This window comes from Arvicanthis niloticus, unplaced genomic scaffold (assembly GCF_011762505.2).
Source record: "Arvicanthis niloticus isolate mArvNil1 unplaced genomic scaffold, mArvNil1.pat.X pat_scaffold_142_arrow_ctg1, whole genome shotgun sequence".
Taxonomy (NCBI): domain Eukaryota; kingdom Metazoa; phylum Chordata; class Mammalia; order Rodentia; family Muridae; genus Arvicanthis; species Arvicanthis niloticus.
Window position 1 is genome coordinate 43366 of NW_023045396.1, and position 19935 is coordinate 63300.

Below are 19935 nucleotides of genomic sequence, written 5' to 3' on the forward strand. Positions count from 1 at the left end.
TAAATGAGAAATGTTACCCAAGATTGCGCATTTGAACACTGGGTCCCTATCTCTAATGGCACTGTTTGGAAAGGCAGATTTTTTTTTTCTTTCTTTCTGTTGTTTGTGGGGGTGAAGGAGTGGAGTAGAGTGGGGTGGAGTTGAGGACAAGGACAGGGTCTCAGGTAGATTAGGACAAAGGCCTCATCCTCTGGCCTCCACCTCTGAGTGCTGGGATTACAGGTGTGCATCACAATCCATGTTTTCTGACATGTTAAGAGACTAAATCCAGGGCTTGGAACATGTTAGACAAGGCAGAGTACTGTCTACAAAGCACTGTATAATAGTTTAACTCTCACTTATAAGCTAGACTAGTCATTTCTTTTCTGTTTTGCTTTTTGTGTTTTGGTTTTGTTGAGAGAGTCCTGCTGTATGGTGCTGGCTTCCCTGGTATTCAATATGATATATTGACCAGGGCAGCCTCAAACTGGCAATTTCCTGCTTCCCCTCTTGAATGCTGGGATCACAGCTACCATGCTTGGCCTTTTTTCTTTGTAGAACTTTTCACAACTGTTCTAGGACACTATACCTTCTTAAAGCTAGCATATACTTAGTGCTTAACAAAGAAGAAAAGTTCACTCACCATTTCAGGGGTGTGCCTTCATATTCAAACCATATCTCACTAACATCATCTTGTCTCATAACCTTCTGAAAGTGCTTTTTCACTTTGTCAGTTACCAACGTCAAATAGCTGACTCTTGGCAAAAGCAACTGAAATAAAAATTTGAAAAGGCGTATTTACTTATTCATTAGTGTTTCAAAACAAAGAAACTAAGTAAGTCTTTTAATAGTAAGGGAAATAGTTATGATCTCTGTGTTATTTGACTACTTAATCCCAAATAATCGGCTTTTTATAGAAACTAAAAGCTAGAGGTAAAAATAGAAAATGTTTCTAATTGGGTTACAACTTAAGTAGATCTAAGGGAATAGATGTCTAAAATTGACACAAATCTATAATTTTTCCTTACCACTTTATAGTAATACTTAATTGCATGTCATACTAATTAAGATATTAAGTAGTTCTATCAAATCTATTGTAAATATAAAATGATTCACATGAGTATTATCACCTCTTTTACATAGAACTTAAATGTTTAATGATATTAAAATATCATAGTTTTAATATTTTAATAATATAGCTAATAAATGGCAAAGATAAATTAAAGTACCAGAACACATGGTGCACTGAAGGATATACAGAATCAAAGGGGTACAGCAAACCAGCCCTCTTTTTAAAATATAATTCCTTGGTGTAAAATACATTTCTGTGGTGGTTGGCTTTGCAAACTTGACTCTATCTAGAATTACTTGGAAGGAGGGTCTCAATGGGCAACTGTCTACACAGAGCTGGCCTGTGGGTGCGGTTACTGGTGGTCACCTTGACTGTGCTAACTGATGCGGGAGACACCAGTCGTTGGGTTTAGGGTCTGGACTGTCTATGAGTGGAGAAGGGCAGCGAGTAGAAAGCATGCGTGCATGCATTCATTTCTGTGTGTTCTTGACTGTGGATGGTAACTAGGTGCTTCAACTTCTGCTGCCTCAACTTCCCAGCAATAATGGACTGTAACCTGAATTTAAATATACAACTGTGAATTACTTATCTAAAAATAATTCCCTAAGTTGCTTTTGTCAGAGTAATTTATCACGCCAAAAGAAAATGAAATTAGCATAGTAAACTAAGAATTTTCAGGCAGGCGTGGTGGCCCATGCCTTTAGTTCCAGTATTCAGGAGGCAGGAGGATCCCTTCAAGTTCAAAGCTAGCCTGAGGCTTCACAGTGAGACTTTTTTCTCAAAAGAGAGAAAAAGGGAAGGGAACAGAAGGAGAGGGAAAGAAAAGGGTGTGATGTGGGGGTCGGGAAGGAAGAAATCAGGGAGCTGCATGGAGTGGCCACCCTCTGCTACACAGTATGCTCTAGGTTAAGGAGGTTATATGGGGCCTTGATTCTTTTTAAAAGATTTTGTTTTCAAGGAGTAGAGAGTGTTTTATTGCTCTTACAGAGGACCTGGGTTTTGTTCCAAACTTCCACCTGATGGCAGACAACTGTCTATAACTCCAGTTGCAGGATATAAGACCCCTTTTCCTAACCTCCAAGGCCTCCTACACAAGTGATAGATAGACACTTAGGCACACAAAATAAAATAAAATAAAATAAAATAAAATAAAAATTTAAAAAAAGAATTCTAGTACTGGGCACAGACGCCAAGGCAAGAGGATTACACATTCAAAATCTGTAATCAGTCCTTTACACAGCCACTCTTTTCATTTGTATTTACTTGTATGTGGTGTGTGCCATTCGAGTGCAGACGCCTAGAGGCCAGAAGAGCGTGCAGGACCCTGGGAGCTGAAGTTACAGGAAGTTATGCCCCATCTAACATGGATGCTAGAAGTGGAACTGAGTTCCTCTGAAAGAGCAGCAAGGACTCTTAACTGTTGATCCATCTGACTGACCCACTGATTGATTGATTGATTGATTGATTGGTGTGTGTGTGTGTGTGTGTGTGACAGAGACAGAGATGTATGTATGTGTGTGTATGTAGGTTTGCGTGGTACAGGTGTCTGGTAAGTGTGACTGTGGTGTGTCTGTGAGGAAGTGTCTATGGGGGAGTGTCTGTGGTCTGTGTGTGTATGTATATCTGTGGTGTGTATGGTGTGGGTCTGTGATGTGTATGTCTGCAGTGTGTATGGCACTGAATGAGGTCTCTGTAGTGTCTGTGGTGTATGAGTATGTGTGTTTATATACAAAAAAGCATGCATGTCAGTATGTCCAGTGACTCTACACACACACACTGTCCCCCAATCCCCTGTTTGGAACCCAGGGCCTCTCCTCTAAATGCTAAGAAGACATTCTACCACTCTACTATACTCCTCACCCCAATGTTCTATTAAACACGTCAGGTCATAACATGTTATGATCATAGTAGGTCATTAGATCATATTTAACATTAGGTCATAAATAACATTAAGTCACGTGAAGAGGTTTTATTACTGTGTATGTATTCATAAGTCCGCTAATAAACATATTTGACTAATTGCTTGGATTAATTGCTTAGAATCATCTAAATATTTAAAAATCCAATGTGGAGTTAAAAGCACTGGCTGCTTTTCCAGAGGACCTGGGTTCAGTTCCCACCACCCACATGACTGATCACAATTGTGTACAACTCTACTTCCAGAGGATCTGGCGCCTTCTTCTGACCTCCTCAGATGCTACACTCATGTAGCATCCTTAAATGAGGGAAAAATACCCACACACATAAAGTAAGTAAAACTTAAAAAACTAGCTTCCTACTAAAACACAGCACACTGCTTATGATCCACTATCAGGTGTACCGCATGGCAGATACTAACAGTCTAAGCCTGTGACTATCGTGGAGAGAGCCTGACTCGACTCTAATATAGATGACTACATGCACACACAAAAGAACGTATGTCAGTATGTCTAAAGTGATTGTGTGTGCTGTGTGTGTTTGAACTGTGGGTAGCATGATTAGAGGGGATTTATTTATCTTAGAGAATTGCTGTTATTATTTAATTATGTGTACGTGTCTATGTGCATGTGCAGGTGTCTTTGAAGGGCAGAGCTAGAGCTTACAGGGGGTTGTAAGCTGCCAACGTGGGTACTGGGACCCTGGGTCCTCTCCAAGAGCAGTATGTGCACTTCTCTGCTTAGCTGCCTCAAGCCCCTTTGGTCTGTATTGATTCATTTATGGTGCACTGGGTGCATGTGCACATACATGTACATACATGCAGCCACACAGATGAATGTCAGCTGTCTTCTTTCATCAGCCTTCACCTTATTTGTTTTAAAGAGGTTATGTGTATGAGTGTCTTCCTGCATGTATGTATGCAATGCACAAGAATGCCTAGTGCCAAAGGGTACCAGAAGCTGCCAGCTCCCCTGGCACCCAGGTCACAGATGGTTGTTCAGAACTGAAACAGGGTTCACTGCAAGTGTAGCGAGGTTCTAATCACTGAGCCATCTCTCCAGCCACTGTCTACCTTACTGAACACCACTAAATCGGGACATCAATGGTTTAAAGGGAGGACTGGCTAGCCAGCTAGCCCGAGGGACCGTTCTGTCTGCCTCCCTAGAGCCCATGCTGTGGGTACACGGCAATTTTCACATGGGTCCTGGGGAGCTTAATTCCGGTTGTCACACTTACATAGTAACCACGTGACCAGCCAAGTAATCATCCTAGTCTTCTAACTGTCCACAGCCTGGAAGAGTTGTATGTAAAAGTGAGAGGGGGAAGGGAGGGGGACGAACAGGGAGGGGACAGAGGGAAATCTGCGTAAGAATGTATCATATGAGAGAATACAAAAAAAGTAAAAGAAAGAGAAAGGAAGGAAAGAAGGAAGGAAGGAAGGAAGAAAAGAAGGAAGGAAAGGGAAGGAAGGGAAGGAAAAAAATATCAAAAAGTGATAGCCTCAAGGTTCTAAAACCTTTATCTATAATGGACAAAGTTACAGACCTCCTTTGCACTTACATAGTATGGTTCTGCTTCTCTCTCAGTTATCTCATCCTGATAGAGAGTAAAGCAAGTTGGAATTCGTCCAAACCACACATCTCGAAGCACATCTTTGTCATCTGTCATTCTTCCAGTGGATAAAGCAGTACATATAGGCTAAGTTCTTTCTTCAACCAAAGCCAAACTGGAAACAAAATAAATAGCATTAGTCAGATCCTTACAAGAATTCATGAAAACATTTCACAGGCAAAAAATGAACACCAAAAGAATTTCACCTAAAGAAATGGTGGAGCAGGATGTGGGGAGCCTCGCTGATACACACCTTTAAGCCCAGCACTTCCGCGGCAGAGGCAGAGGCAGGTGATTTCTTCAAGTATGAGGCCAGCCTGGCCTATACAGAGTTCTGGGATGGCTGGAGCTATGTACTGAAGCCCTGTCTCAGGAAGAAAAAGAGAGAGGGGGGAGGGAGAGAAAGAGAGAGATAGAGGAGAGGGAGGAGAGGAAGGGGAAGAGAAAGAGAGAGGGAAAGAAAGAAGAGAGGGAGGAGGGAGGGGGAAGAAGAAAGGAAGAGAGGGAGGGAGGGAGGGAGGGAGGGAGGGAGGGAGGGAGGGAGGGAGGGAGGGAAAAGCCAGGAATACTACTACATGCCTATAATCTCTACATCAAAGAGGCCAAGACAAGAGTTTGAAGCAAGATTGAGCTATTCGGTAAAACACAATCTCAAAAATGTCTGTGCATGTGCAAGTGGATGCATGTGTACATGCATATGTGTGTATATGTGATACTAATTACATATTTAAATAATAAGTAATATAAGCAACATCAAAATAGAAACTATACTTCTGTAAAATGTGTGTGTGTGTGTGTGTGTGTGTGTGTGTGTGTTTAATGTTTCTTTTAAAATCTCTTTTCTTACAAACTGCCATCAGTTCTCTCAACTCCTGGTCAGCCCCCCTCCCAGTTTCTAGCTCTGCCCCTTCAAAGGTTTCCCCCAACCATTCCTCCCCAAATCCCTCACCAGTCTGCTCAAACAGTCCCTTCTCCCATTTTCCCAGTACTAGTCTCTCCAAACTATAGCAACTGTTCTAGTCTATCTGCTCAGCTCGGCTTCTCCTGGCTCAGCTGTCACCAACTGTCTCCTCTTGTCACTCTGCTGGTTTTTCTACTGTCTCCTAATGATATGGTCTCCGGCTCAGCTCAGCCTCTCCTGGCTCAACAAGCTCCCCATTCTCCTCTGCTCAGTCTCTTTTCTGCACTGTCTTCTCTCCTCCAGCCCTACTCAATCCTCCTTTCCTAGACCAACTGTCTTCTCAGCTTACTCTCCTGGACCCTAGGCTCCTCCCTCTCAGCCTCTGCTGCCTCTTTATATCCTCTCCTATTCCTAGAAGTCAAGGGGCAACCAAAACTGAAGGTTATAGGTCAAGCAGTTCTCTTAAGAGGCCGGGTGACTAGCAACTGGGGATCTTTAAAGGGCCAGGCATACAAAATAAATCACACCACATATTTCTGTTACTCTCTCAAGCCCAGCAGAACCATTCACCTAAAAGAGAGCCTTGAGCCTATGCCCTATGATCTTAATGTAATTTCAGAAGACTACTCACATAATTACACTTGTCCCATCCAATGTATTTAACCTCCCCTACCATGCACATCATTCCTCCTGAAACAAACTAAAAACAGTATTTGCTTCAAGCTACAGATGAGCTTAGCTGATAGCGTACACCAATCAAGAACTGGGGTTGGTGGTGCAAGCCTATAAGCCTCATGGGTCAACCTGGCCACCGGAGCCCCTGCCAAATGAACAAGCAAGCAAACAAATAAACAAATAACAACAAAAAGCTCTTTATTAAGCCTATTCCCTTTTCTAAATTTCATCAGATCCACAATTTGGCACCACCAAAATTTCCAGTGGTACTGATCACACTTGGTCCTGTAGCCCTCAGTAAGGCCGACCCTAAGTATCTAGTCGCTGTGCTCCAACTGCCAGCCTAGTACTTAGGCTGCTTTTCTCCAACTCTAACTCTCATTACAGAGTGACTAACATCCTCAGTCTCAGTGAAATACTTCTCCAACTCACAACATTCCCTACTCTACAGGGTAGCGCTAACTCTGCACATGAGGAAGGTCTCAGGATCAGGGAAGGACAATGTGCATGACTTCTGGGATACACCAGTGTCTACTATGCTCACACTCCATGCCACCTGAGTGCATGATGAGCCACACACTGCTGAGAATGCACAGACCAACCCAAGACGTGCTACCTGAATAGTACGGGCTAATATACAACCAATACAGTGCTGGGCAGTTAACTCATCATTCAGTATACTGTGTAATGAAAAATCCTAAAGAACTGCATGGTTCCCTCCAAAACTATGGGCCTAGTCGGGTATCAATTTAAAATTATTTTTAGATGTATTATTTTATGTTTACGAATGTTTTGTCTATGTGTGTGTGTGTGTGCACAGCACATGCATTCTTGGTGCCCTGAAGAGTCCAGAAGAGGGTGTCAGATCACCCTGAACTGGAGTTACAAAAGGTTGTGAGCCACCATGCAGGTGCTCAGAACTGAACTTGTTGCAAAAGCAACAAATATCCCGATGGCTGAGCCATCTCTCCAGAATGACATCAATTATTAACACTGAGGTACATCAAGGAGCTTGTTTTCATCCTTCCTCCCCACCCGTGCCAAATACTTTGGGATTGTCATCAGTTAACCTATAGTTAAAGATCAGTCAGATATAGGTCATCTACACATAAGCAAACTGCAAGAGTGAGAAAAACCTGTCTTATCTCAAACTACTGTGCACTAGTCAACTCAGAATAAGGACTCTGGTACTTCGAAGTACCTTAAATTTTATTAAATATTCACAAGTATTTTAAGAAAGTGATAAACATATATACATTTCATTCAGTACCACAGTGAGACTTCAAATTCAAGCATGCTTAAATTCTATACTCGTAAGAAAAATTTCTGAAAGGAAATAAAACTGCCAATTAGCAAGTGGGCAAGTAAACTTGAATATTCACTGTTCAAAACATGAAACCAAATGGCCAATAACTTAAAAAAATAATGTGATTTTTTTCAGATTTATTTATCTAATGTATCTTCAGACACACCAGAAGAGAGCATCAGATTCCATTTCAGTTGTGAGCCACCATGTGGTTGCTGGGAATTGAACCTTGATCCTCTGGAAGAGCAGTTAGTGCTCTTAACTGCTGAGCCATCTCTCCAGGGAATGGAAATTGAAACTGCTCTCAGCATCTCACCAATAGCTACCCGTCATCAATAACCATGACAACAAATGTTAGAAAAGATGTGCAGAGAAAGGAACCTCAACCACAATTAGTGGGGTATAAAACACTGCAGCTGTAGTGAAACTCAGTTTGAAGATTTCTCAAAAGCTTTTGAATAGAGTTATCATGTGATCCCCTATTTCATTTCTGGGTATACCCTAGCACAGAAGTGTCTGCACCCTCATCTTTATTATTGCTTTATTCAGTAGAGCAAGGAACTGAAATCAGCCTCACTCCCATCAACATGTAAATGGACAAGGAAAATTATATATATAATATATATATAAATAATATATAATAATATATTATATATATATAGAAAATTATATATTATATATTCCAATATATATATTCTCTAAAGAAAATGAAATTACAAAATTTGCAGGAAAATGGATGGACTTTGAATATATATTATTAAGTAAAGTCACACAATCTCAGAAGAAGAAAAAAACCACATTTCTTCCTTACATGCAGAATCTCTAACATTTATGCATCTCTGTGTGTGTGTATGTATGTGTGAATACACATACATGTAGGTACAGTAACATATGAAAGAGAACAAGAAAGGCTAACATTAGGGGACGAAGAAAGAATGAACGTAGGCAAAAAAAACCCACATACATCAAGAAAGAAGATGGAATGTTAGCTGTTTTTGAGTTCTAACTCTATCATAAATGTTTTCTTTCTTTCTTTTTTTTTTTTTTTTTTTTTTTTTTGGTTTTGGTGGTGGGTAAATGCATAACAGTAGAAATATAAAATCCAATGTGGATGGGTAGTGTTAGTGCACACCTTTAATTCCAGCACTTGGGAGGGAGGCAGAGGCAGATATCTGTGAGTTCAAGGCCAGCCTGGTCTACAGAGTAAGTTCGATGACAGCCAGGACACAGAGAAACCCTGTCTCAAAACAAACAAACAAAACAAAACAAAACGAAAAATAAGTAAATGAGGAAGGAAACTACTAACTTCCAGTGTGAAGACCCACAGCTGTAGTGTGAAGAACCACAGCTGTAGTGTGAAGACCCACAGCTGTGTCTCAGAAGGCTACTCTATAGAAGAAGCAAGAAGAAACTCATTGAATTGCACAGTCTTTGGGTTTTTTTTTTTTTTTTTTTAAATCTGGAACTTTTTTTAAAAAATCAGCTTATGGATACTTCCTTATTGGGTTTATCTTGTTTTGAGATAAGGGCTCAGTATGCAGCCCAATCTGGCCTGGGACTCACAGTGACCAGCCTGTCTCTGATGGGATTAAACGTGTACCTACCACCCAGCTGAGGTTTGGGTTCTCATTCTTTACCCTCTGTTATCAACACGACACTAGCTGGAGTCATTTGACAGAGGGAACTTCAACTAAAAAACCAGATTGTCCTGTGAGCAAATCTATAGGGCATTTTCTTGATTTTATGACGTGGAAGGGTCCAGCTCATTGTTGGCAGTAATATCCCTGGGAAGGTAGTCCTCTGGTATATAAAGAAGGAAGCTGAGGCCTGGTGGTGGTGGCACAGGACTTCAATCCCAGCATTTAAGAAGTGGAAGTAGGTGGATCTGAGTGTGAGGTCAGCCTGGTTCACACAGTGAGTTCCAGACAGCCAGGGCTACAGAGAGAAACACTGTCTCGAAAAACCAAAGAAGAAAGCAAACTGAGAAAGACAGGAGGAGCAAGCCAGGAAGTGGTATTCCTCTGTGGTCTCTGGTTCAGTTCCCCCTTCAGGATCCTGCCCTGACTTCTCTCTGATCGGATGTTACCTGGAAATATAAAATGAAATAAACCCTTTCTGCCCCAAGCTGCTTTGGTTCATCATATTTTATCAGAACAATAGAAACCTAACTAAAACACACTAACGGGCACATCTAAAATTGAATGATATAAAGGAGTTTGGGGGACCTTGATCAGTCAACTGTCAGCTATGACTCTTGCTCAAGAGAAGACTGAAAACTTCCTTAAGTAATAGATTAAAGAAAACTTGATTCAGTTTTAGAGTTTTTTGTTTGATTCATTTGCTTTTTATAGTACTGGGGTCAAAAGCAGTGCCGTAGACAAACTAGTCATTTGACTGAGAATTTACATGTTCAAGAGTCACTATCAACCAGGCCTCAAGGAGGCCAGTAATTATAGCTACTCAATAGGCTGAGGCAGGAGGATCATTAAGTTCAAGGCCTGGGCCACAGAGTAAAGTCAAGGCCAGCATGGGAAACTTAGTGAAACCCTGTTGCAAAAAGAAAAAGAGCTTTCCAGATAGAGCTCAGTGAGCAAGTGCTTGCCTAGCGAGCCTGACAGCCTATATAAAGCACTAAGCAGTAACACTTGTAATCAACTGGCAGCTACAACTCTTGCTCAAGAGAAAATAGTCAAAAGTTCCTTTAACACATTCATGGTCAAGTCATGAGACACAAATAGTAATTCATGGCACATGAAATGGACTCTCCTTAAATTCACAAACACTGAATTCTAGACCTTGGGTTCAATCTCCATTACTATCCATTCACACACATACATGCTCACATGCCTCACATGCATACAGACAGACCACACACACACACACACACACACTCTTCAGGGAAAGAAGTCAACTGAGCCAAGGCAGACCAGCTAAATAGAGCATGGTATTGTTGACATACATTTTGTAAACCAAACTGCCTAAGTGATTAGTGGAATGTAAACAAGGCTACTTATTATTTCAAATTATGGACTCAATACTAATAAATGTTCATCTAGGAACTGTGGGATGGCTCAGTGGTTAAGAGCACTGACGCTTTTTCAGAGGAACTAGGTTCAATTCCCACACATCACCAGGCAGATCACTACTATCTGCAGTTCTAAGAGAGAGGATACCTCAGACCTCCTCTGACATTGGAACACAGGTGCACATACCCACATGCAGAGATATGCACTTATTATTATTATTGATCCTCAGAAAGAGAAAAGTTCACCTATAAGAATTCTATATCTCTGGTCTAATAAATCTACTTTACATGTACAAGCAAAATTGGTAATGCCATTTTCTAATGACCTTAAGTTAGTTAACATGCCTGTAAACTAGGAAACAGGGAGGAGTACAAGTTCCTGGCCAGCCTGGGCTACATCAACAAACTATAACTCAAAAGCAAGTGGGAGGGACAAAAGGGACAGGAATGTGGCTGAGTGGTGGAACACCTGATTAGTCTTCATGAGGTTCTGGTTTCAAACTCCAACACACATAGAAAATACTTTAGGAACTAAGAATAATTAAAAAAACATGAAGACAAATAGGAGTTTTAACAATAAAAAAGTAACAACAACAACAAATATTACTAACAGTTTCTATTGCTGAGACAAAACAACACAACCAAAAAGCAATTTGAGGAGGAAAGATTTATTTAGCTTACACTTCCACATCACTGTTCATCACTAAAGGAAGTCAGGACAGGAACTCAAACACGGCAGGAACCTGGAGGCAGGAGCTTGTGCAGAGATCATGGGGGTTGCTGTTACTGACTTGTTCCCCATAGCTTGCTCAGCCTACTTTTTAAATAGAACCTAGGACCAATAGCCCAAGAGTGGCCCCACCCACAATGGGCTGGGCCCTCCCCCATTGGTCATTAATTGAGAAAATGCCTTATAGCGGGATCTCACGGAGGCACTTCAACTGAGGCTCCTTCCTCTCTGATGACTCTACTTTGTGACATGTTGACACAAAACTTACAGAAAGTAAACTCCAAAAACTATGCAGCAGACACATTGCTAAAATAATATTCACTATAGTCAAGCTAAAAAGATGGCTCAGCAGTTAAGAGCAGTTCTCAGCACCAACAATAGGTATCTGACAACTACCTCTAACATCATCCCCGGGGACCTGATATCTCTGCCCTTGGGCACCTGTACTCATACACACATACTCTTAACTAAAGATAATAAAATGTTTTACAAAACATTAAATTTAGTCAATAAATCCCGATAGGCCAAAGTAAGTGGTATGCACTAGGTGAATACAGAAAACGTTTAAAACCTTAGGTATGATGGGCAGTGGTGGTGCACACCTTTAACATCACTTGGGAGCCAGAGGCAGATGGATCTGTCTGAAGCCAGCCTGGGCTACGGCCTCAGTTCCAGGACACCCAGGCCCAGGGCTACACAGAGAAACCGCATCTCAAAACAACACCAACAACAAAAACTAACCAACAATCCTTAGTCATTAGCTTAGCAGGCCACAGTAGAAAGAATAATCTCCATCTTTAGAGGTGCCCCTCCTGTGCCTGTGCACATGCTGGTGCACCGCCCCCCTCTGCTTTACCTTCCAACTTAGCACAGCATTCAGTGCCTTTCTTCTATGCACGAATGGGGTAGGTCATCCCTTTCCTTCATGGATGCACCATTATCTCTCCTCTTCTACAGACCCGACAAGCTTGTTTAAGGTGTTTATCTGTACACCCCTCACCTCCAGTAGACAGAAATGCATTTCCTTGGGGAAAGGACTGTATGTCACATACTATTTTCCTTCCGATACCTGGAACCCTGTCTGGAACATAGCAGGTACACAAATATATCATCTGGATCTTTGAAGTTTCTTTAGAAAGAGTCCATGAGCCCGCCAAACTATGTGAAAGAATGAGACTAGAAGAGGATCAGGGGGTGCGGAAATGGGTTTCTATACCCGGAGAGGGTGGGGGCGGGGACAACTCAAACTCACTGTGTAGCATAGGCTTGCCTTGAATTTCTGATCCTTCTACTTCTCTCCTAAGTGCTGGCGCTACAAACACGCAGTGCTCAGCCTCAGACAACAGTTTTAAATCTCTAGATATACTGTGTATTTTTATACCATCTCACACTGGAGATACACAGCCTGTATGTTCTCATTTGATAATATAAATGATAAATCTGAGATGGAACGGCTGAATTATTTTCTAAAATCCTGTGGCTAAAAAAGAACAGAGTCAATAGCAGAAGCCACACTGAATTTCCTGATCTCATTCTTCCCATCTTGTCGAAGTTGCTAGCATCCTCTCCAACCCCAAACACCCCTTTATGAATGGTAAATAGTCAATTAAAGGTTACTTCTAAGAGTTTTTCTTACTTATTTGACTTGAGAATTTCAGACATGCATATGATCAAATCTACCACCCCTCCAGCCCCTTCCTCAACTCCCTCCCTGCTTCCTGAGCTTTTCAGAGTCCACCTGAACATGGGCACAGGGCAGTCTGAGGCATGAACAGCCTTATCCCTGAAGAAAACTGATCCCCCCTCTCCCAGCAGCTGCAGCTGCTCAGCTCCAGGAACTGGATGAACCCCTCCCCTCCCCATTCTGGATGTGGGCTGGCTTGCTTTGTACAGGTCTTGCCCATGTAGTCACCGTGGCGGTAAGATCATGTGTGTAAGATCATGTGTGTAACGGCTCTATCCTGTCCAACAAGTCTACTTCCTCTGGCTCTATAGGAGCTTCTATAAGGAAGAGAGGAGCTAAATATTAGTGGATCTGTAGTAGTCAAAGAATTCTAAAATACATAGAACTTTTCGGTTGAGGAAAGTACCTGCTGGGAGAGCTCAGATGCCCAGTCAGGAGTGGTAGCATCAGGACGGAGGCACCTCAGTGAGAGGACCTCAACAAACCCCTATAGCTACCTCCTACCCCTACACACTCATGCCCCAGACATGTGTGTGCAAACACACATGCATACACCATACAACCACACAATAAATAAGTAAATAAAACAATAAATACACTTGGTACTTAAAGGATGGCAATGGATGGTCAAAGAAAAAGTCACACTCAGAAAACAATTTCAATTAAAAAATTTAAATGGAGCAAGTTGTAGTGTTAAATACCTGTAATCCCAGTGCTCAGGAAGTGGAGGCAGGAGGATTGGGAAGTCACAGCTGGCTTTGGATATGAGATCCCATCTCAAAAATCCAAAAGGAAGATAACATAAGTTAAAAGTGTATTTACTATCTAACCCACTCATATCACAACGGAGCAACATGGTAAATGCAGAGTAGGCTGTTTATCCGTGTGAACCTGCCCAGCCTCCGGCAGCTGCCAGACACAACAAAGAGAATCTGAACACATCTGGCTATCAGGCTTGAAGGGTAGCACTCCAAAATCCAATTAGCTGCAGAGTACAGCTTAGCGGGAGAGTGCTTGCCTAACAAATGAGGCCCCAAGTTCACTCCCAGCACTCAAGATAAACGGGAGCGGGGCAGGGAAAATCACCTTATTTACCAGAAATAGTGACATTCAGTAAATTCCAGTTCTTTGGAAGTTGAGAAAGATCACTAGTATTAGGTCAACCCGGCTCCTGTGCCTGGGTTTTGTCAACTTGACACAAAGTGAGACATATCGGAGAAGAAATCTTAATTTATAAAATGTCTTCATATGATTGGCCTTTAGGCAAGTCTATAGGACATTTTCTTGATTAACAATTGACTTGGAAGGAGTCCTTCCACCGAGGGCAGGCAGTGTGATGTGGACGAGCCCATTCCCCCCACCCCCTGGGCAGGCAGTGCCACACCAGGCAGATGTGCCTGCAGTATATAAAACAGCAGGCTGAGCACACAATGGAGTATAGCAGGTAAACGCCAGTCCTCCAAGGCCTCGGCTTCAGTTCCTGAGCCCAGGTTCCTGCCCTGACTTTCCTTTAATGGACTATGATTTCAGGACACAGAGCTGAAATAAACCCTTTCCTCCCCAAGTTGCTTTTGATCATAGTAGTAGGATAATGCTGAAGACACCCTACAAATGAGTAGGACCAGCCTGGGCTACATGGCAGGACCCTATTTCAAAAAGACTCAAAAATCCAAGTAGTTCCTAACTGTGCCTGGCATCAAATCACAAAGTCACTGTAAAGCTGAAAAGACCTCTGACGAGCCACATTCAGGACTGCAAACATCCAAAGGTGAGCATGCAGAAGCAACAACACATGCCAACATTTTAGTAGACTTTGCCTGGGAATAGTATTCGAGAGTTAATGCTGTAAGGGCTTCAGTAGCATGTGTGACCCCGGCCCAGGCACTTCCCTAAGCCCCAGTCTCCTTTTCCTACAGAATGAAATTACTTCTCAAATTACAAGGTTGTTCCAGTGGGGAAAACCTACAAGGAATACAGTAAGAGACGTGTGGCAAATGAGAAGTGTAAGCAATTCCTTACTGTCAAACCTGTGGATGCTTACGGAACGTATCATGTGAAAAGTAGTAAGGATATCAATTCCATCCAGCCCTAGAGAACCTGTGAGGCTCTCAGAGCTGTGCATGGAGGGCAAGCCTGGAGGTAGACTAAACAGGAGGCAATCTAGCAATTGAGGTATATTAACATGAGTACTGGGCCTAGAGCGTAGTGGGCTAGCAGGAGGCAAGGTTATGTGGGAAGCTGTCTAGTAACACACAGTGGCTAGTCTCTCCTCAAATTTGCAAATATATTCAGACAGGGGTCTTTGGTAATGTCTAGTACCTCCACACTTCTCAGATGCACCCTTTCCGCTACCTTCCTGTGTCACTCACCAAGACCTTCCTTCCCCACACAAGTTCCCAACCTCCTTCCCCTTCCTTCTGCTTGTCTGGTGACCCTATTTCTATTTCCTCTCAAACCTATTGGTTCAATCTCAGCAAGGGATTTATTGACTGGTTCCACTCTGGGGTAGGGAAAAAGAGGAGAGGATTATATGTTCTCTCTGTATTTCTTGGGTACCTCCCTCCCACCTAAGGGAATTACGCCCCCGGGGCATCTTTCAAGCAACTTTAAATATACTTGTTCCAACTTCCATTTTCATCCTCAGCTTAGACTCCTGAACTTGTTTCCCTGCACACTGGACCTGCCATTGGGAAGTTTAACACCTGCACAACTGAGGCTGACTTCAGGTCTTCCCCTCTTCCAATGCCACATCCTCCTCCACTAGAGAAGCAGAAACCCCTTTAGTCTGTTGCTCTGCCCACACACCTTACAATCATCCCTAATCATTCTTCTGTACCTGACTACTACAGTTTAGAAGCAAAATGATAATCTAATCATTTCCAGCCAACCAGACCCAAGCCACTCTAACCTTTATTTCTGCAGCCAGCCTGACAATCAGATAATGGCAAAACTCCACTTAGATCAATTTGCTCCTGACTCAAACTCTCATCTCATTAAAAATAAAAATTAGAAGCCAGGTAGTGATGGCTCCAAATCTTTAATGCCAGCACTTGGGAGGCAGAGGCAAGTAGATCCCTGTAATGAGCACAGTAGAAACAAAAACAAACACACACACATACACACAAACAAAAATCGCCTTTTAGACGCTATACCTAAGAGCATCACTTACTCAAGATAACCAGACACAGTCCTAGAAGCCCATGACGCCCACTAGATGGTATATAAGCAGAGGCCAAAAGCAATGCTCCACTCTGTACTTCAGTGCTCTGTGGCTGTACAATCTCCCCCAGGATGACTTCAACCTGATTCGGACCCTTCAATCAGACGTTTGTTAGAGACTGGACCTGACCTTCAGCTAAGATAGGTCGAACAGGTGAGCAACTTTGGGGAAGATAGGCTTAGGACCATAGTTAGGAATTTAGAATGTTAACATTGTGTAATGACCCTCAGCATAATAAAACTTTTGTATCCTATGTGTATCTACCTTCTTGCTCGAAACAATCTCTGTGAATTTGAAGACCCCCAAACTCGGGAGACCCTCACTCAAGTCTCAGGAGGTCATGGCCACCAAAAACTCGCAAGACACCGTACCTGGATGCAATCAGCAGAGGCTTTATTAGGGAGAGTTGGCCAGCCAACGGTCAATTCGTTTGCCCACGCAGGAGCTGAATTGACAAAGACCGGCTGGCTGAGGGGCTTTTTAAAAGGGAAAACAACAAACCAGGGGAGTGAGAAGGGGGTGAAGGGTTGCTAAGGAAATATAACATAAAAATAGCGGAGAATTGCAGAGGAACCCAACCTAAGTGAATCAGGGTCATGTGGAAAACACTCTGTATACTCATTCTTCTCAAAAATGTGGTCTTGCCCTGTCACTTGCTCAACTATTTCTCAGTTGTTGCCCTGTCTTCGTGGTTACTAGTTTCTCAGCCCCACCCAGATGACTTGCATTTTTCTTTGTGGTCAGGAATGTGTCTTCCTGCTTTGAGCCTTCCCCACCCACAGGTGGGTTCTCTTCCCTGAAACTTGAGGAATGTTAATCCAGCAAGTGTCCTCTGACTCAGGGATAATGTATTCCTCCCCGGATTGTATCCTGGGGCAGTGAAGGCCTGAAATCTTACATTCAGTTCTGCTTTCTTGGAACTAGTGAACCTGCATTCTTTTGCTCAGGTCTAGGGGTAATAAAAACTTTCTATATTTTTCATGCCCTTTAAAGAAAAGCTTAAAGAAAAGCCTGAATATATTTTATAAAATGATCTTTATAATTTTTCACTCTACAAATTCAAGGCCAGCCTGGCCAACAAAACATCCAGGGATGTTACACACAGAGACCTTGTCTCGAAAAACCAGTTAAAAGGGGGGAGAGGGAAGAGACTGATTGAAGGAGGGAAGGACAGAGTGGGAGAGAGAAAAGGAGGGAGAGAGGGGGGAGGGGAAAGGGAGGGAGGGAAGGAGGGAGAGGGAGAGAGAGAGAGACAGACAGACAGACAGACAGACAGACAGAGACACACACAGACAGAGATTGAGATTGATTGATTGAAACAGAGCCAGGAGATGGTGGTTTATGCTTTTAATCTCAGCTCTGGGAGGCAGAGGCAGGTGCATCTCTGCTCTGAGACCAGCCTTGTCTACAGAGCAAGTTCCAGAACAGTCAAGAATACACAAAGAAACCCTGTACAGAGAGACAGAGAGACAAAGGAGTGGAGTGGGGGAGGAAAAGACAGGAAGGGTGGAAGGAAGTAATCTGAACCTTTAATCCCAGCCTTCAGAAGGCAGAGGCAGGTAGATCTCTGTGAGTTCAGGTCCAGCCTGATACAGAACAACCGAGTGAGATCCTGTCTCAAAAAAGAAAGTAAAGCACATCATTTCACTAAAATTTGTGCCTTAGAAAAACGCAAAGCTGTTGCACATAGTGATGAACGGCAGAAATTCACACATCATTTCACTAAAAAAGGTGCTTTAGAAAAAAGATAAAAAATAGGAAATGGTTCAGTGGTAAGGAATTCCAGCTGCAGTTGCAGAGGGCATGGGTTTGATTCCCAGGCCCACATGATGGCTCACATCCTCCAGTAACTCTAGTTCTAGGGGACTCCTGGATGGGCAGTAGGCATAAGTATGATGGATATACCTATATGCAGGCAAAACCTGGTCACATTAAGATTAAGATGGAAAAATGTAAGCTTTCACAAAGTCCCACAAGGAGCCTGTCTCATTTCTGAGCACTCCTCTTTGCCCTGGAACTGGCAGGTATGCCCCAGTGGCCTTTCCACGTGGCCTAGCTTCACTCAAATACCTTTTCTGTAGACAGCACCAAGATCTCCCGTGCACACCACCAACCCTATCCATTCCATTTCATTGGTTTATACTTTCTCTAGAACTTTCTGTCACCTGGAATATACTTTTTCCCCTGGGACAGGTGCTTACTGTGTCACCCCGCTGGTCTAGATCACTATGCAGACCAGGCTAGCATTTTGATTCCTGGGATTAACGACAAGGTGTGTGTGTGTGCACACACGTGCGCACAAGCTCTGTAGTCCAGGCTGGCCTCCAACCCAAGGCAACCTTCCTACCTCAGCTTCTCTAGCATCTAGGATTAGAAGCTTGGGCCGTCACAGATGGTTTGGGGTTGTTTTCCTGTTATAGTTTGATTTTGTGCTTCTCAGGATCCAACGAGGGCCAAAAATGCTAGGTTGTTTTGGGCTTCGGAGGATGTTGTCTGTGTGTTGCAAAGAGTCCCATGCCCTCCAGGATGGCAGCAAACTCACGAAATAGCCAAGGCTGGTCTTAAACTCCTGATTCTCCTGCCTCCACCCCATCATCACTGCTGGAATTACGGTATGAGCCTCAAAACTGGGCTCAAAGTACATTTAAACTTAGTGTAACATTCTCACCTGTCACAACTACCTAAAACCAATGTCATTCCTCTCAAATTCAATTCAGACAGTAAGTTTAATAAAATCAAAATATTTGCATCTGACTGAAGTACTCACTATCAAGGACCCAAGATACTTATCAGGTGAATTCTAGGCTTTAGATAGTCAGCTGATGCTACATGCTTTGGGGGAAAACTCTACATGCCACCCAGCTTCTTAGGTTCCTCAAGTTTATATTCTTTGAGAGCAATTCCAACAAAGTAACTAAATACATGAAAGTGCTCTACTAACAGAAAAAAAAAGGCATTTGTTAGATTAAGTACTGTTATTAAACTGAGAATCGAAGAATAGCATCGAAGATAAGCAGTCCGCGTTTAGATAGAATAAATAAGCACAGAAATAATCACGATTTAAATAAAATGCAAGTCCTTAACTTGAGCTCCAGACTCGATGCTACATTTCCTACCACAGTAAGGAACTGACATACTACCTACCCAAAGGGACAGCTAGGCTGCCCCCTACTCAAAGGGACAGCCAGGCTGCCAAGGGCTCCCGGGCCGGTGTCTCGCCAACCCCACCTCCGCCCAGCGGCACCGCCTCCCCCGCCATCGCCTCCGGGTGCGCTCTTTACACCGGCCGCTTGTCCCCAGCCCCTGCCCTTGCCCGGCCCCACTCCGCCACACACTTCCGCGTCCCGGACACACACGAGCCCTACCCGAGGTGCCGGCTCTGCTCCGGCTTCCCGCAGCGGGAAAGACGCTCGGTCGAGTTCGGTCTGCCGGGATCACACCGTCCTGCAGAGGCGCAGAAGCAGAAGTCCCAGTGCGCGCGCAGCCGCACAGAGTGTCACGCCGGGGTCAGAAAATAGCCCAGCGGGCACTTCCGCCCTCCGAACCAGAGCGAACCGCAGCGCCGGGAGCCCACGGTAAGTCCAGTCACCTTCGGCGCCCGGAGATGACGTCACCAAATCACGTGGCCAGCGCTCCGCCCCCCGAGTTCGGCCCAACCGGGCAAGACCCGAGCTGCTCCTGAGCCTGCGCAGACAGAGGGAGCGCCTGAACTCGGAAAGAGTTCGCTGCTTTTCTTCTTGGACCGACGGAGCGTAGTCGTTGTCAGAGTGACAGTTGGAGAAGAACAGAGAAATAAAGGATCCTGAGACATCGGC

General features: G+C 43.5%; 1 protein-coding gene across 1 annotated transcript in view; it reads right to left on the minus strand.

The window, feature by feature from the left end:
• The window catches only part of LOC117701603 (autophagy protein 5-like), a 53257-nt gene extending 33533 nt beyond the window's left edge, over nucleotides 1-19724 (minus strand). The window contains exons 1-3 of the mRNA XM_034493183.3: nucleotides 19486-19724; nucleotides 4529-4694; nucleotides 623-750 (exon numbers count right to left, since the gene is read on the minus strand). Coding sequence (XP_034349074.3) covers nucleotides 623-750; nucleotides 4529-4636 — 236 coding nt within the window. The 5' untranslated portion in view covers nucleotides 4637-4694; nucleotides 19486-19724. The remainder of the gene's footprint in view (nucleotides 1-622; nucleotides 751-4528; nucleotides 4695-19485) is intronic.
• Between the last annotated feature and the right edge of the window lie 211 nt (nucleotides 19725-19935).